Raw genomic sequence first — 16,371 nt, 5'->3', positions numbered from 1 at the left:
CATTTTTGTATTCTTTATTTTTGAGACAATGTCTCACTAAGTTGCTAAGGGGTGGGGCGGCTCAAACCTGTGATCCTCCTCCTTCGGCCTCCCAAATTGCTGGGATTACAGGAACATGCCACCATGCCCGAAAAGAAAGAAAGAATTACATTTTGAAGTAGATAAAACAAATCTGATATGAAGAGGTAACAAAACTAAGCATCTTAAGAAAATGTTCAGAGAAGCGAGATTAATTTAAAGTCATGTCTTTAATGGTAACACAAAACATCCATTTTCTTATCTGTGTTTGAACTGTGACATTATATGAGATTACTCAGGATTTTTTTTTTTAAAGGAGTTATTTTGTCAGAAAGAAAACATGCAAACGTGCAAGAGAGCACACACATAACTACACAGACATAAGGAATTTGGCAAGTGAGTAATACAATGAGCCTTAATTTACTATTTTTCATAAATCGTGATAAACAAATTAAATGACAAGATTTTCTATTTGTGTGTCACAAAACCTAAGAAAGATACAAACTTTGTTCACATTTAGCTGCCTCGGAAGGATAGCTGTGAAGTCACAAGGCTCACTAGTGTTAACACAGGGACACCAACATGCAGCTAACATAGAATACAACAGGCCATTAAAGACAAAAGGGTCCGAGATACTATAACCAGAGACTTTGGTATTCCTTGCATAAATGTACATTTGAAATACTATGTATAAAAGATCTGATTGAGCTGGGTGGGGTGGCACATGCCTATAATCCCAGCAGCTCAGGAGGCTGAGGCAGGAGGATCACAAGTTCAAAGCCAGTCTCAGCAATTTAGCAAAGTCCTAAGCAACTGAGTGAGATGCTGTCTCAAAATAAAAAGTTAAAAGGGGCAGGGGATGTGGCTCAGTGGTTAAGTGCTCTGAGTTCAATTTCTGATACCAAAAAAAAAAAAAAAAAGATTGAAAGTGCTTTTCCTCCTATTCAATGTGGTGGCTTCCATACTGAAGTCACTATCTTGTTGAATGGACATATTCTCTTGGCCTAGGAAAAGGAGAGAGGCTGTACCTTTGTCTGGGCATCCACATGTGCTCCTTGGTTTACAAGGACCTCGGCCACATTCACTCTGTCTTCTTGAGCAGCCAAATGGAGTGGGGTGAGACCGCTCTGCAAAAGAATCCAAGCGCACAGTCATCTCACAGGAAGGAAGGCAGTACACAGGGCCATGTTTGAGAATCAGCTTGTAAATTCTAGAATAGGAAGCCTACAATTCCCATATTCAAAAACATGTATAGAGTAAACTCATACACCATGCCGCATGAGCCCTGCGGCAGCACTGTTGTCTGTAGGCTTCATACAAGAGTCCACGCACACCCACAAGCCCAGCGATGGAGTCAGATTTGCATACTCATCACAGACTCAGCATGGATCAATATTTCCCTACATTTTCTTCATTCATTCTACCTTTCTTCTCATTTCTCTGTAGCAGTATTTAAAAGCAAATCCCAGACATTGTGCCCTTTTTCCCACACACACATTGTGTTCATCTCCAAATGTTAGAAACTTTTCAAAAATAAAATTATGCAGGAGTTTTAATTCATTACCAATAGTACTTAGCTTGGCAAAAATTATCAAAATAACAAAGGTTGACATGCGACGATGATATTTCTTCTCTATTATTAGCCAAGACCTGATGAATATTTTTGGTATGCTGCTTCTGGGTAGGAAAGATCATCTGGGAAATGTAATGGGAATGGTGGATAATAAGGATTCCCAGGTCATTTAGATGACATATGGATTTAATGAGACTGAGTATTTGAAACTGACCCTACCAGGGAATCTGCAGATTACATGGTTGTTCTGATGACCAAGGAAAAAAATTGCTAAGACTATATTGTATTCTGGTTTTTTTTAAAAACCTCTGTAATTGTAAAGGTTTTTTTTTTTTTTCCACGAACAATATTTGAGAGAAAGAAGTTGATATAAGTGCTTTCAGATTGCTTTCTTTCATATATTATAGACACCAATGTTAACCTCTTGAGTCTGGGACCTTCTTTTCCCCCTTTTGCATCTAGGCAATGAAAACTTCAGCCTGTCCTACCCGTCAGGGGGAAGAAGTGAATCAAAAGCAGCTTCTGGAAGTAATACAGAGCCCTCTAGATGCACAACATTATTTATTCAGGAGTCACTATTCCATCAGAAAATTGTCGGACTCAGTCATTTGCTTGTGACTTTTTAATGATGTTTATGGAACTTTGGAGGATGCTCACACGACTGAATAGGGGGGAATAGGAAAGGAGGACCCATGTATTCACTTGAAATCCAAGAAAAATACACTGAGGCCAAAATGGGCACCACCCAAACACTGACATCATCATAGAACAATGTTCCATGTTCTACTTTAGTGGTAATATTATTTTCAGCCATAACATTTTGTAAAAGTGGCATGGTCATCTATTCTAAGTTTCACACCCTTCAAAACTTTGAATATACCTTCCTGAGTGCTTCTCAGCCAAGACGGCCACATGCCCTACGTTCTCCTGCCTGTATTCATGCTGCTCACATGGGGTGACCAATCTCTGCTTTGACCACAGAGACAAGCCCAACTTTGTCTTTCTCCCATGTCACTAAATGACCAAATTCTTATATTTATAGGAACAATTTCTATATGCTCACTCCTATTAAGGACATTATAATTCTACATTATTTTTTTTTTCTTTTGGTCTGTCTTCCTCAAGCCACTGTTAGCTTGTTGAGTCAAGAATGTACTTTTCGACTAACAGTAAACTAAGACGAATGGGGGGAGAGAAAGGAAGAGAGAAGGGAAAACATATGGAAATGGTAGGAGACCTTCAGTGATACACAAAATTATAAGAGGTTATGAGGGGCAAGGGGGTGGGGGGAAAAAAAGGGGAGAGAATTGAACAACAGCAGAGGAGGTAGAGAGGGAAGATGGGAGGGGAGGGGAGGGGAAGGGGGATAGTAGGGGATAGGAAAGGTAGCAGAATACAACAGTCACTAATATGCCATTATGTAAAAATGTGAGTATGTAACAGAAGTGAGTCTGTATTATGTATTTGGGGAGTTCAAAACCCAATTGAGTCGAATGTATGAAAGATGATATGTCTTGAGCTCTGTAACGTTTTGAACAATCAATAAAAAAAAAAAAAAAAGAATGTACTTTTCATCTTTATGGAACCACGGTTTGGGATCCCGCATCCATTCCAGCATTCATCTATTAAATCGCAGGAACAATCAAGCCTCTTTTGGCAAAACACTAGACATTTATTTTTATCTTAATGGTTTTGGTTAAAAAGATTAATAAAAATAGCATGAAGGTTATAATAGTCTGCTCCCATTCTGAAGTCACCTGTTAATCTTTTATGGAGTTTCTATCACTGCTCATTTTAAAAATGGCATTTATTTATAAGAGAGAAAATGACAACTTAGAACAGCAACAACTTTAATATTCTTTTGGTTATATAAAGATACAGGTATTTGTGGTTAGTAAAATCGGAATGGGAAAATAGGAAACAGCAAAACTGAGTCAAATTAAACATTAGCACTTCAGTGATAACTTGGCATTCAAGATCTCTTTTCCTTAAAACCGCTGGGAGACTGCTTGTTACGAGTCAGGAAGGAAATAAGTAAAATTAATAAATGGTCTTGACAATAAATTTTCATAAAATCTAAATCTTTCTTTTAATGGTTATATTTTAGCAATGAAGTAAAGTCTAGTGTTAGGTGGGAAGGGTAGGGGTAAGAGGAGTGGACGGTACAGTAATGAATTGATGCTTAAAAAACTGACAGCTCAGGGAAAACTAACAGAAAAAACTGTCAGAGGGCTCCTTATCCAACGATAAACTCATGCCGCTTTTCTGTTTTCATATCCGGGAAGACTGAATACAGGCTGAACATCCCTAATCCAAAAATCCTACATGCTCCCGAATCCAAAACTCTCATTAAGAGTACTGGCAGAACACAACATGACACGTGGAAAATTCCACTCAGACTTCACGGGACTGGTCAGTAAAAATGTAGATGTGCAACACAGTTGATTTGGTATTCCCAAGGGAATAGGCCCTGCAGCTTTCATACGCCAACTTTGTTCCATTTACACAATTATTAAAAACATTCTATAAGATTGACTATGTGTATAAAGTACACATGAAACACAACTGAATTTTGTATTTAGACTTTGGTCCTATCCTCAAGATACCTCATTATAATTATATATGAGAAAATATTCCAACTCGGAAAAAATTTGAAATTTAAATCACCTTTGGTCCCAAGCATTTTGGCTAGGAATAGCCAACCTGTACTTTATATAGAAAATTACAACTGACAAAGGATGCAGATTTTCAAACATCGTCTTTTGGTATGCACAGTCTAGGAATCATGAAGTTTGTCCAACAAGCTAGTGAGAAGCCCATTGATTTTCTAAACTCTCCTTAGCACACCTCTGCTTATGCATCTTTTATTCAAGAAGGCAGACAGAATTCTCCAGGTTTATTCATTTCTCATGATTTACTATCCATGTCTTTTGATCTTCAGAATTCTGTTGCTACTTTCTAGTCTACTAAATGAAACATGAATAATTTCCCCCCTAAAATCTTTTCAGCCTAAAAACAACGTATGACTTTAGGGTGAATATAAGGCCAGTTGATTGAAGGATTTTAAAGCAAAAAGCCAGTTATACTAGTTTGATATGAAATCTACTAAAAATAGCCACTTTTAAAGTGATAAGATGCTAGATGATTGATTATATCTGGTAGGATGAATAAAATGCAATATTCTGGGCTCACAGGAAAAAAATAAAATCTAGTAAATGAATGTACTTCAATTTGAGAAAGGCAACACCTTGTCATCAAGACAAGTTGAATTGTGCAGCAAAATATTATAAGGCTGATCTATAAATTGGTATATAAAACTTACAAAATTCAAAACCACAAACTAATCCTAATGATCATGACTTTGAAATTGGTTTGTGATTCCCATTATTTTGAGACATACATTCCTAAAAGGAACATTTCCAAAAGGAAAATGTTAGAAAATCAAATCCCTACACTAGAACAAAATTAAAGAATGTGATTGTTCAATAATCAGAAAATCAAAAAGGATTTTTCAAGTTGCTAAAACTAAAAAAGGTTTTCTCTGGTCACCTATGTATGAATTTTGGCTTATAGAATTTGTTAATTTTTTTCAAATATTTATTCTTAAGTTTTAGGTGGACACAACATCTTTATTTTTACATATTTATATGGTTCCAAGGATGGAACCCAGTGTCTCATGCATGCTAGGCAAGCACTCTACCACTGAGCCACAACCCCAGCCCTGAGAATTTGTTAAATTATAGTGTTGGAAAAATTCAGGTTAGCACAGAGTGACCTTTTTCCCAAGTGGAGATAATTCTTTTTCTTCTTAAAAGGTGTTGAACACAACAGCCAAACTATGGAACCAGCCAATTTTTAAACAAACACTAGACTTATAAGATAAGGACTTCCTATGTATTCACTAAAATAGCTACTTTGAATTTCTTTTATTAAAATGAACTTACTAAAGACAGCAATGTTTCCAATTTCTCTAACTTAAGACTTAAAACTGAGACAGTCAAGGAAAAAAAAGCCCCTCAAATGTTTGCGGAATAAAGCAACAAGCTACAATTTCCAATTCCTTATTTGCAATGTTCTAATGAGGTAACAACATTCCACTTTGAATTAACAGACCCAAAACTTCTCATATTATTACAAAAACTTTGTGGACCTTATTTTTATGGTTCTTCCTATTGTAGAGCCATGTACATATATACTAAAATTAAATGATTGTTTATTTGCCATTCTATTATTTAAATAGACTGTTTTCAAGTTTTTGCTATGGTAAATAACACTTTAGTAAACATCTCTGTGCAATATCACACCTCACACATTTTGTTTGACCCAGATTTTTCGCAAACATTTAACGTCTTTTCTGAGGAGTGAAATTCTGTATTGCATGATTTGTAGGGCAAGAGAAAGGTTACCTTATTGCTCAGGTTCACATTTGCATTTCTACTGAGGAGCAGCGATACCATGTCCACGTGTCCTTCCTGAGCTGCGAGATGGACAGAAGCAATTCCTTGCCGGGTAACTGCGTTGGCATCAGCACCATATTCCAGCAGAGTCGTCGCTATGTCCATCTGGTTCTTTTTGGCAGCAATGTGCAGCGGCGTATAACCATTCTGTCAACAAGAACCACTTGGTCACATTCCCAGTAACAAGATAAAAATGCATTTTCAAATAGCATACTTCCCTTTTCTAGTGGTTTTGACTGCTTTAAAAATTTACAATTAAGTAAGCAAATACTATCAAATCAAGTGGTGTCAGTAATGTAGCACTCTCCTGTCTCCTCTGTTCCTAAGAAGGGATAACATTATATAGACAGTTTATCAAAAGAGGGTACTGTGGGTTTTCAAAAGGAATACAGATTTCCCTCTGATAGGTAGTTAGGTTAGAAAGTGCTCAATACTTACTTACTTTATTTATTTGGCACTAGGGATTGAACCTGGGTACTCTATCACTGAGCCACATCACCAGCAATTTTTATTTTTTATTTGACTGTGTCTGAGGCTGGCCTCAAACTTGTGATCCTCCTGCTTCAGCCTCACAAGTTGCTGGGATTACTGGTGTGTGCCACTGTTTGCAGCTTGCTTACTTTATTTCAATTAGGAATAGGATGCATCCCTACTGGGAAACAACAAACAATATGATATCATTGAGGCATGCTGAGAGCCATTCAAAATTTCATTCCCAAAATCCTTTCCTTAAATGGCCACCTAGTATAATTTGAATACACTCTCCAAAATTCATGTATTAGAAATTAAATTCTCAATGCAACAATGTTGAGAAGTGGGACCAGTAAGTAGTGATTAGGTCACAAGGGCTCTGCTCCCATGAATGGCTTTATACTGTTTTCTCCAGAAGTGGGTGTTTGATAATAGAACGAGTTCAGTTTGTTTCTATCTTGCGCTTTTGCTTTCTGCCACAAGATGAAACAGCAAGAAGGCTCCTCACCCGGCATGGATCCCTCTACTTTTGCCTTTCCAGCCTCTAGAACTGTAAAACATAAATCTTTTCTTTATAAAATTCCCAGTCTCAGGTATCCTTTTATAGTAGCACCAAAAGGAATAAGACACCGTGTATTGGTTACAGGTGGCAATTTGATATTTTCAAGGTAGTCAAGATGCTACAATTTACTTGTTTCCCTATCTGATTTCCTCTTTCACAAAACTCCAGACTCTATGCTCTGTTTTAGTCAGACTGGTCATCCTGCAGGTCTTTAACCAAATGCATTCTCATGTTTTCTGCCTTACCTTACTCTATCAAGAATACTTTTCCCCAACATGCCCATGAGGCCAGTATCTCTCGGTTGAAAGTGAAGCACAAAGGCCATGCCCTCAATGAAGTCTTCTATATTTTTCCACTGTCCAAACCCCAATAATCAGGCCCTCAACTTGACTATAATTAGTCTTGGGGACATTCAATGGCATTCTTTTGTTTATGTATGAGCCTATATTTCCTAAAATATAAATCTGTGATGGGCACATATTGTTTTGGACCTGACTGTACCTCCAGAGGCCCACAATAACTGGTACATATTGATTAAACGAAGAAAGTAATCTTCAGAATTTGAATCAAGTGTATAATAGCTTTCTGAACATTATGGCTTCCTTCTCTTGGCTGAGCCCTGATACTCCGCTACCGTCAACCACAATTCTTTTGATAAATTGTTAATTAGCCACACCTCAGGAAACTCTAAAGGCTCCTGACCCGAGAAAGCTCTGGGTTCTTTGCCCTAGTTCACAGTCATTTAAGGGAAATGCAAGATTACATTTCGATATGAACTTGAATCTGACCATATAAAATGGAAATGGAAAGTGGAAATGTTACTGCTAGACTCTTCTGAAACCAGCCTCTGCCAAACTGGATAAGCCAGTGTAGAAGAACACTTTGTATCCCTATTTTTAGTCTGACCTCTTGCCATCTGTAAACCCCAGCTGCCCTGGGAAGCATTTGGCCCTCTGCTCAGACACACCCTTCAGAGACCAGTTTGCCTGCAGAGTCCAATGCAGAGATTTGGAGTGAAGCCAACAACACAATGAGAAATAGGAGGGGTAAGCCGTTTCACCATCCTCCACAACGTAGAAGATTCATAAAGCAAATTAGAGAGGTAAAGGCAAGGTCAAGACAGAAGCTTCTTATCCAGAATCTTATTTCTTTTTGATTTTATGACAGACACAGCCTTCAGGTTAGTCACTTTTCAATACCTAACTGAGGAAAGGCATATCCTTTCAGATATGACAGTCTTCTCCATTACTAAAAAGTCCTAGGACCAGGACCTATTATAAAGGGGTGCTCTGGTATTTCTGTAATGTATGCCAGTTCCAGATAAGTTCCTTACTATTGCTTAGGATTTTATCCTGAGTTCCTTACCTGAGACACAAAGGAAGGTACAGAACAAGGGAAAAATGATTCATGGCATTGTTTTAGAATGGGAAATTATCTTAGAATGACTAAAGAAATATTTTCAAATAATGAAGTTTCTCTGAGACCTGTAAATTTTCTTCCTAAATTATCTAAATTCTTTCTATTTTACGGAAAGTAAAATGGTTTTACTTGCCACACTAAATGAAGAAGATGCATTAACTGGATAAGTAAAATAGGAAGAGATTCAATTACAGAATAATCTTAGTCTCTATTTCTTTCCTCTTGATGTAGGAGACAAAAGACTTGTCATGTGTACCTTTGCATCTCACAATTAAAACAAATGTAATTTTAAATCATCAAAGTAATACATAGTATTTATGTATTTTTTCCAATATTTTTCATAAATATTCTTACCTATATCCACAGACATTTTGCATATTTTATCTAATAGAAATCTGACAAATAACAATAAAGCTCACTATCTCTTCCATAATTAGTGTCCAGGTTATGCCTGAACTCAAGCCAATATTCTTTCCAGCACAGTTTCCTGTCTCACGAAACTGAGCTGGCTAAAATTGGCTGGATTACAGCAGCCCATCTACTTTATTTTACCTAAATCACATCATATTTATAGAATATATGGGAGTAAGAAAACACATTGGCAATTTTAAAGAAGGGAAGAAAAGTAAGAATGTATTGGATGCTCTAAAAGACAGAGGATGTGATCTAAGGAAGAGGAGACACCCACATGGTAATCATGCTCTCTTGAGGCTTTGTCCCTCACTTCTCATCACTGCCAAAAAGAGCTTCCCTGGAGTAAAGACTGCCTAGTCTCCTTTCATTCTCCTCCCTTTAGCGAAGGAACATCTGGCAGGGAATCCAGCTAACAAACTACATTTCCCAGCTTCCCATGCAAATAGAAGTGACCAATGAGATGTAGGGAAGGGGTGGGTGGAGTTTCTGAGAAAGCCCTGCTGTGCTGACTTTCTTTCTGCCTGTTGCCTTGCTGCTGGCAGCCTGTGCTCTAGCCACCTCTAAAAGAAAGGACCCCAAACAAAACAAAACAAAAACTGGAGGAATTTGCCTGAACCAACAACTAAACCAGCATCAACAGCTGCCTTGCCTACCTCCTGACTCTGAGAAATATGGAGCCTCATCAGGCTCCTCCTCATTATTAAAATAATGGGATTGGGAGGTTTTGTTTTGTTTTGTTTTAAAGTTTTGTTTACTTCCTAGCAGACAAAGCCAATCCCTGATACGACTGACTACCTTTGCTCAGGATCAAAGTCTAGAATAAGTCCCTGACCAGTACCACTGCCTTAGAAGATGGGGATGGTTGGATGTGTGCCAGAGATGGCATTACACAGGCTCTTGCAAGGCAACTGTGCAATAGGAAAGAGAATCAATGTCCCATTTAAAAGCCTGTGTTTAATTGACTGTAAAATATATGCCTGAGGCTAATGGAATGTTATAAGGAGTTATTTAAAGAACTGCTCTTTAACTCTTTGTCAGAAGACGTTTTGCAAATATGGAACCATGAATACCAAATTTTATCTGACAAATGTAAAGCTGCAATCAATTACAAATGATACCAACTATTAACCTGTGTAAGAGTTATTCGTGGACAGAAAGATGGATTGGATTCATTTTGTCACACATAACTTTTGTCAGCTATAAACTGCTTGGCACTAGTTGTACCAACATTACTTCCATGTGAGTAATAGTTACTTGTTACCTTTCAAAACTCTGAGGTTACTTACAAGGCAAGGAGCCTGCTTGCACTGGGATATTGAAATTAAATGGACAACCATTACATTCTTTAAAATTATGGTAAGGCTTTGGATGTGGCTCAGTGGTAGAGAGCTTCTTACATGTGCAAGGCCTTGTACTTGATCCCAAGCATCTCAAAAAATGTTTTAAAAAATTATAGTAAAATATATATAACAATTTCACACTTGAAGCATTTTTATGTGTACTGATTGGTGCTGATACGCACCTTCAAACTGTTTTCCAACTATCATCACTACCCATTTGCAGAACTTCTCCATTTTTCTAAACTGAAACTCGGTATTCATTTAATCTAACTTTCATTTCCTCCTTCCACCTATCTCTGACAACCACTATTCTACTGCTGTCTCTAAATGTGACTATTCTATGTACCACAAAAGTAAAATCATATAATATTTGTCCTGAGACTGAATAATATTCCATTCTGTGTATGTGCACATACTCACATGTGTGGGTTTACATATACATGGCCCACATTTTTATTTATTCATACACTGATGGACACTTGGGCTCTTTCCATCTCTTGGCCCTGTGAATAATGTTTTTTTTTTTTTTTTAACTTTTCAAGATAAAGTTTTATTAAGGCTTAGCAGGGCTTGATAAACTTTTTTCACAACAGACCAAATATTTGCCAAGGTCAGAATATATGGTAGGGGTCACATATAGACAAAAATCAGGTTTCAGGAGGTTTGCTTTGAATTTATTTCAGTGGGTATGGTTCTGGAGGGGATGAGGCAGAAAATGATTTAAGAATGAAGGAAACCTGGTGTGGTGGCACATGCCTATAATCCCAGTGGGACAAGAGGCTGAGGCAGGAGGATTGAAAGTTCAGAGCCAACCTCAGCAACTTAGTGAGACACTGAGCAACTTAGACCCTGTCTCACAATAAAAAAAATAAAAAGAGCTGGGGATGTGGCTTAATGTTTAAATAGCAAAAAAAAAAAAAAAAAAAAGCACGAAAAATGTTCTGAGGAGAAACACTCATATTTTCCATATGGAGAAAGTCACTAGAACTTTCTTAAAGTATCTAAAGTAACCTAGAACAGGTTAGTTATCTGTGTATACAATTGATTTGATCTAAACATTAAATTTAAGGGAGAGTACAGAAATTCCTCCAAAATGAAATGGTAAAACAAAGAGGCAAAAAGCACTAGGATCATTAAAGGGGTTTCAACCAACAGGATGTAGTAATAGGTAATATTTAAAATGTTGTTTGTGGAGGGGAAGAAAAGGGGGAGGTTCTGGGAATGAAATTAACCAAATTATGTTGTATGCATGTATGAATATGTAACAATGAATACCACTATTATGTATAATTATAATGTACCAATAAAAAAGCTATAAAAATTAAAGATAAAATATGGTTTGCATTATTTAAGCATTCTCTGATCATAATCATCTGCTCAATAATGCGGAATATACTAATCCAGTAGCACTCTATTAATTCATCTTTAAATAAACTCTGCTTTATGATTAGCCTCTCAAATCAGAATACCAGAATAATAAAGTGGCTACATACACTATATTCTTTTTTATCACAAATCTAAGATGTCTACTCTTCAAAATGCCCTAACAATAATGAGGATTCCTTCTAGTGATAATAAAAACACACATGCAAAACCTTCCAACTCCTTTCGTGAAACACAAGCAACCTGATAGCAATGTTTTATTGCTAGAAAAACAGAGTATGTATTTTATAATTTTGACAAATTGGAACTTTCTTACTGTGTCACCTCAGGCTGTGCTTATGTTTTTAATCTGGCTAAAAACTCCAACTTCTTTTCTTCCCCAGGCTTCAGGATGTTCTGGATTTCCAAGGGAAATCAACTGACACGTAAATATTTGTTGAGCATCTACTACATTAGTTGACTAAATAGCCGAAGGCCCCGATTCCATAGGAGCTTCTATTTCTATGATTTTTTAAGTGATTTCCAAATGAGGAGGGTGCTATGGTGAGAGTGAATGAAACTCAATGTGCACACAGATAGATACTGTGTATCGTCCTCTTCATGGTGTGAGTTACAGGTACCTTTGCTGCTGCATGAGGTGAGGCTCCTTGGTCCAAAAGCAGAAGGGCCACCTTCTGATTATCATAATGTGCAGCTACATGCAGTGGAGTTAGTCCGCTCTGAAAACACGTGCAGAAACAACAACCAGGGTCAAAAGTGTATTAATAGGAGAGTCCAGGTCTACATTTAGGAAATAGGATTAGAGTGGGTATAACATAGGTTGTAGTTTATATTCCACTTCCATAATACTTGGACCAAACATTCACCCATTTCCCAAGAATTCTTCATCCTACTGGGACTTAAATATAATTTAGTTGTCATCTAGTTGGCTATTGGGGAATATTGGCAAGTGCTTTTTTGTTATCAATGGAAGTGTTCTGGTACAAGTTGATGTTGACCTCATACCTTCCCAGCAGCATCTGGAGATGCACTTTTTTGTAACAGGAGATTGGCTACTTCAAGCTTCCCATATTTTGCTGCCACATGAAGAGGAGTAAATCCTTTCTAAAAAAGGAAAAAAAAAACAACAGAAATGACATAGGCCATTGTTTTTCTGTAACTGAAAAAGTATTCTAGTGATGACGACGTTAAATCTCTATGTAAGAATCAAGGTTATTAGACAAGTACCTGGGAGAAGAGGAACACCCAACAAGAGAATCTTTCTTCCTCTGCTGACTAAACCATAACATTCCACTAATTTTGGAACTAATCAGGTCTCATCAGGAAGAAGGTGGGGAGCTGAATCTGGAGTTATTCTATGGCCATTTTGGGGCTTTACATTGTGGGAAGAATAGTTTTATGGGGACCCAGATCCAAGTTGGAGGGTTTGGGAAAATCCACCCCAAGTCTGAGCCTCTTGTAATCTCACATCACCTGATTGGGAACTTGCTCTATGAATACACATAATGTCCTTATCATGCTCCACTCTTTAGGAGTAGGCAACGGAAATCTTTCACATTTGCTCTATAGATGAGCTGAGTAATGACACTGGATGCTCATAATTTGTGTTGCTCTTCTATTCTTCCATCTATCGATCAACCAGTCAGTTAGCATGCACCATTAGGGTGGGTCTGGAGCATGCATCAGGAATTGGAGGGTTATCAACATATATGACCCATGAGACTGCAGCAAACAAGAGCCAATGGGCAGCTGGTATGGTGGAAGGTCAGGGGCACCCCAAATCCATCACCCATTATTCTGTTTCACATATGAAATGAGATCCAGGAACTTGCATCTTAACTCTATTTAAGAGGCCAAAAGAATCATGGGAGATAAAGTTTGAGGTAGTTATCATTTATTCAGATGGTTTTCTAAGTATTTGTAATTATCTTCTACATTGATTTCACATTAATCCTTATCTGCATCCAAATCAAATACTGCAGCACCTATTGCAAGTTTTTTTCACACACACCATAGACCATTCATCTTGCTATTACACTTGCTAAGTTTATGTAGTATCACAAGAAAAATGAGCTCCAATTTTGTGCTCTGTACATGTACAACAACTGTAGCCCAGTTGATATCAAGAGGTTCTTTTTTTTTAAAATCAAACATAACAACAATGAAACAAAAAGAATAGAAACAACAAATTAAAAAAAATCTTGATTTGAAAGTTTTTTTTAAAAGCATCCATCAACTGATATAGGGTTTGATATGGGGTTTCAGTACTTTGGCTCAGTACAAGAAATTGGTAACTATGTTTTCAAACTACAATTTAAGTTAATCACATAACTTGCAAGAAATCTCTGATTCTACATATCAGTAATATTTATTACAAGGTCACATAGTGGGAAATTCAAGACCAAAATAAAAACCTTCCCCAAATACAAAGAACTATCCTCCTGCACACCAGGGTTTTACTGGCCATGTTATGACTACCCTGGGATCCAAGTATAGATGCTGTTGTGGAGTTCTGTACCTATTACATGCAGGGAACCTTGAGGAGGATGTACTTTGGGGGACCCAGCAGGATTCTGAGACTTATTTTCCTACCTTTGTTGTTATAGATAAAGATGCTCCATGATCCAAAAGGAATGCGGCTACATCTTCATGCCCCTCTCGGGCTGAAAGATGGAGGGGGGTGTACCCAGAAGTTGTGGCTGCGTTAGGAGATGCTCCTTGCTGCAATAGCTGTTGCACTATGTCTGCTTTCCCCAGTCGGGCTGAAATGTGGAGTGGGGTTTGGTCATCCTAAACGGCAAGGTAGAAATATGAGACTGATGAACTCAGAAAACAATGGTGCCATATGAAAAATTCAGGGAACATTAGCTGCTTGATGGTGGAGGCACATTAAACTCTTTGATTCAATGTTAATAGGAATCTCATTTATCCTTTTCTACAAGGTTTAGAAATGTGGGGATGGTGGATCTATTAACATGAAAACTGAAAGGTGGGTCTATCTATAGATTATCACCATTACAACATGCTATAGAGTATCAATTTTCAACCTCTAGTGATTCCTTTTTTGGAAGATAAGAGAATGGATTCTAGTAAAACTCATATACCTGAGATTCTAGTAAAACTCACGTATCTGTACTGGTTATTATGCATTCATGGAATGAATGATTTTATTGGTGCTTGCCTTCTCATTGATAAAAGCAAAGGGAAAGGGGAGTATCAGCCTGTGCAGGTGTCTAGGAGCCAAGGTTTTGCCAGGAGGGATGATGGAAGCTGATACTCTGGTACCAAGCCATGCTTCTGGTGTGCATATGCCCAGAATGGAGGGCCACATTGTTACAATCCATCCAAAGGTATAAAGTGCTTACCAAGTGCTTTGCCCTTAGGGCCTTATCCCCAAGTACCACTTCTTCCTAATTTGCCCAAAGATGCCCTGTGACAGTCCTCCAAAAAGAAATTCCCTACTGAAATGTGATACAAGTTTAGGTAAATATTTTAAGCCAGGAAGGTACAGAGTGTAGAATATAGGCCACTGTTTTGGATGAGTGACAAGGTCAAAGGGCTACATTACCCCTTTGACTAGAATGCATAAGAGAAGTTAGAGGAATGCCCCCAAAGAAGAAGAGGAATATTGAAAACAGAAAAAGGCACCAAGGAAAAATTTTTCCTTCTATTACTGCCATTACAATCACCAAATACCTACTGAGCACCTACTGTTTTCCAGCTTTGTTTAAACTACTTTACCTACATTACTTCATTAATCTTCACAAAAATCCTATGAATTGGAACAAACATTGTTCCCACTTTCTATATGAGGACTTTAAATGAGAAAACGTGGCACATGGCTGTTAATTAACTTGCCCAATGTTACATAGTTACTAAATTGTGGACCAAGATTCAAGCCCAAGCATTCTGGTTAAGAACAGGCCCTTGACAATTAAACATACTTCCTCCTTAATGAAATAATATGTATAAATTATGTATAAAATATGTATAAATATGTCTATGAAATCATTCCCTAGACAAGATGTTTAATATGTAACAAACTCTTGAATATGAAGTTTCTTATAATCTATGGTAGATTACAGCTTCTCTTAGTCATTCCATTTAACTAATTTAGAGAAATAACTAAAACCCTCTATCAGAGGTTAGCAAATTAAAATGAAGGGTGCCAAATCTGGCTGCCACGTATTTTTTGTAAATAGAGTTTTATTGGAACACAGTCATGTCCATTCACAGATGTCTGCCACTGCTTTTGCACTACAATGGCAGTATTGTGAAGCTGTGACAGACCCTGCAAAGCCTAAAATATTTACTATCAGCCTCTTTACAGGAAGAGCCTGCTGATCTGTTTCCAGATCATGAATGGGATCCACAAACTGGCCCATGGTACACTAGACAAGATTTTTTTTTTTTTTTAACAACCTTTGCAATTAACTGTGGATTTCATGTTCACAAAGAGCCAGTGGCTTACTCCCACACCACTATACAGGTACTAATTATTTTACTAGATTGTCCTATACTTGTATTATATTTGTATACCTACTGAGCACCTACTTAATTACATATTTAAGCAATATGTAATAGGTAAAATATGAGTATGAAAGGAAACGCTTTATTTTTCCCTAGGAATAAGCTGAAAGTTTCATGGCCTTGATATAAGTTCATTAAAAATTTCTGGCTAAATTAGCTATGAGTGAGATAGCTGAATACAGGGGGAAAATTATAAAAGTCTGA

General features: G+C 37.3%; 1 protein-coding gene across 13 annotated transcripts in view; it reads right to left on the bottom strand.

The window, feature by feature from the left end:
* Ank3 (ankyrin 3) overlaps positions 1-16,371 on the bottom strand; it is a 632,006-nt gene that overhangs the window by 136,391 nt on the left and 479,244 nt on the right. For all 13 annotated transcript variants that reach the window (XM_078041667.1, XM_078041715.1, XM_078041711.1 and 10 more), the window contains 5 exons: positions 14,230-14,427; positions 12,643-12,741; positions 12,258-12,356; positions 5,998-6,195; positions 1,047-1,145 (listed from right to left, as the gene is read on the bottom strand). In XM_078041667.1, the coding sequence (XP_077897793.1) occupies positions 1,047-1,145; positions 5,998-6,195; positions 12,258-12,356; positions 12,643-12,741; positions 14,230-14,427 (693 nt within the window). The remainder of the gene's footprint in view (positions 1-1,046; positions 1,146-5,997; positions 6,196-12,257; positions 12,357-12,642; positions 12,742-14,229; positions 14,428-16,371) is intronic.

The sequence above is a fragment of the Ictidomys tridecemlineatus genome, chromosome 1 (genome assembly GCF_052094955.1).
Source record: "Ictidomys tridecemlineatus isolate mIctTri1 chromosome 1, mIctTri1.hap1, whole genome shotgun sequence".
NCBI classification, from domain to species: domain Eukaryota; kingdom Metazoa; phylum Chordata; class Mammalia; order Rodentia; family Sciuridae; genus Ictidomys; species Ictidomys tridecemlineatus.
The sequence above is the reverse complement of the archived record's forward strand: the minus strand, read 5'-3'. Positions and strand labels throughout refer to the sequence as shown.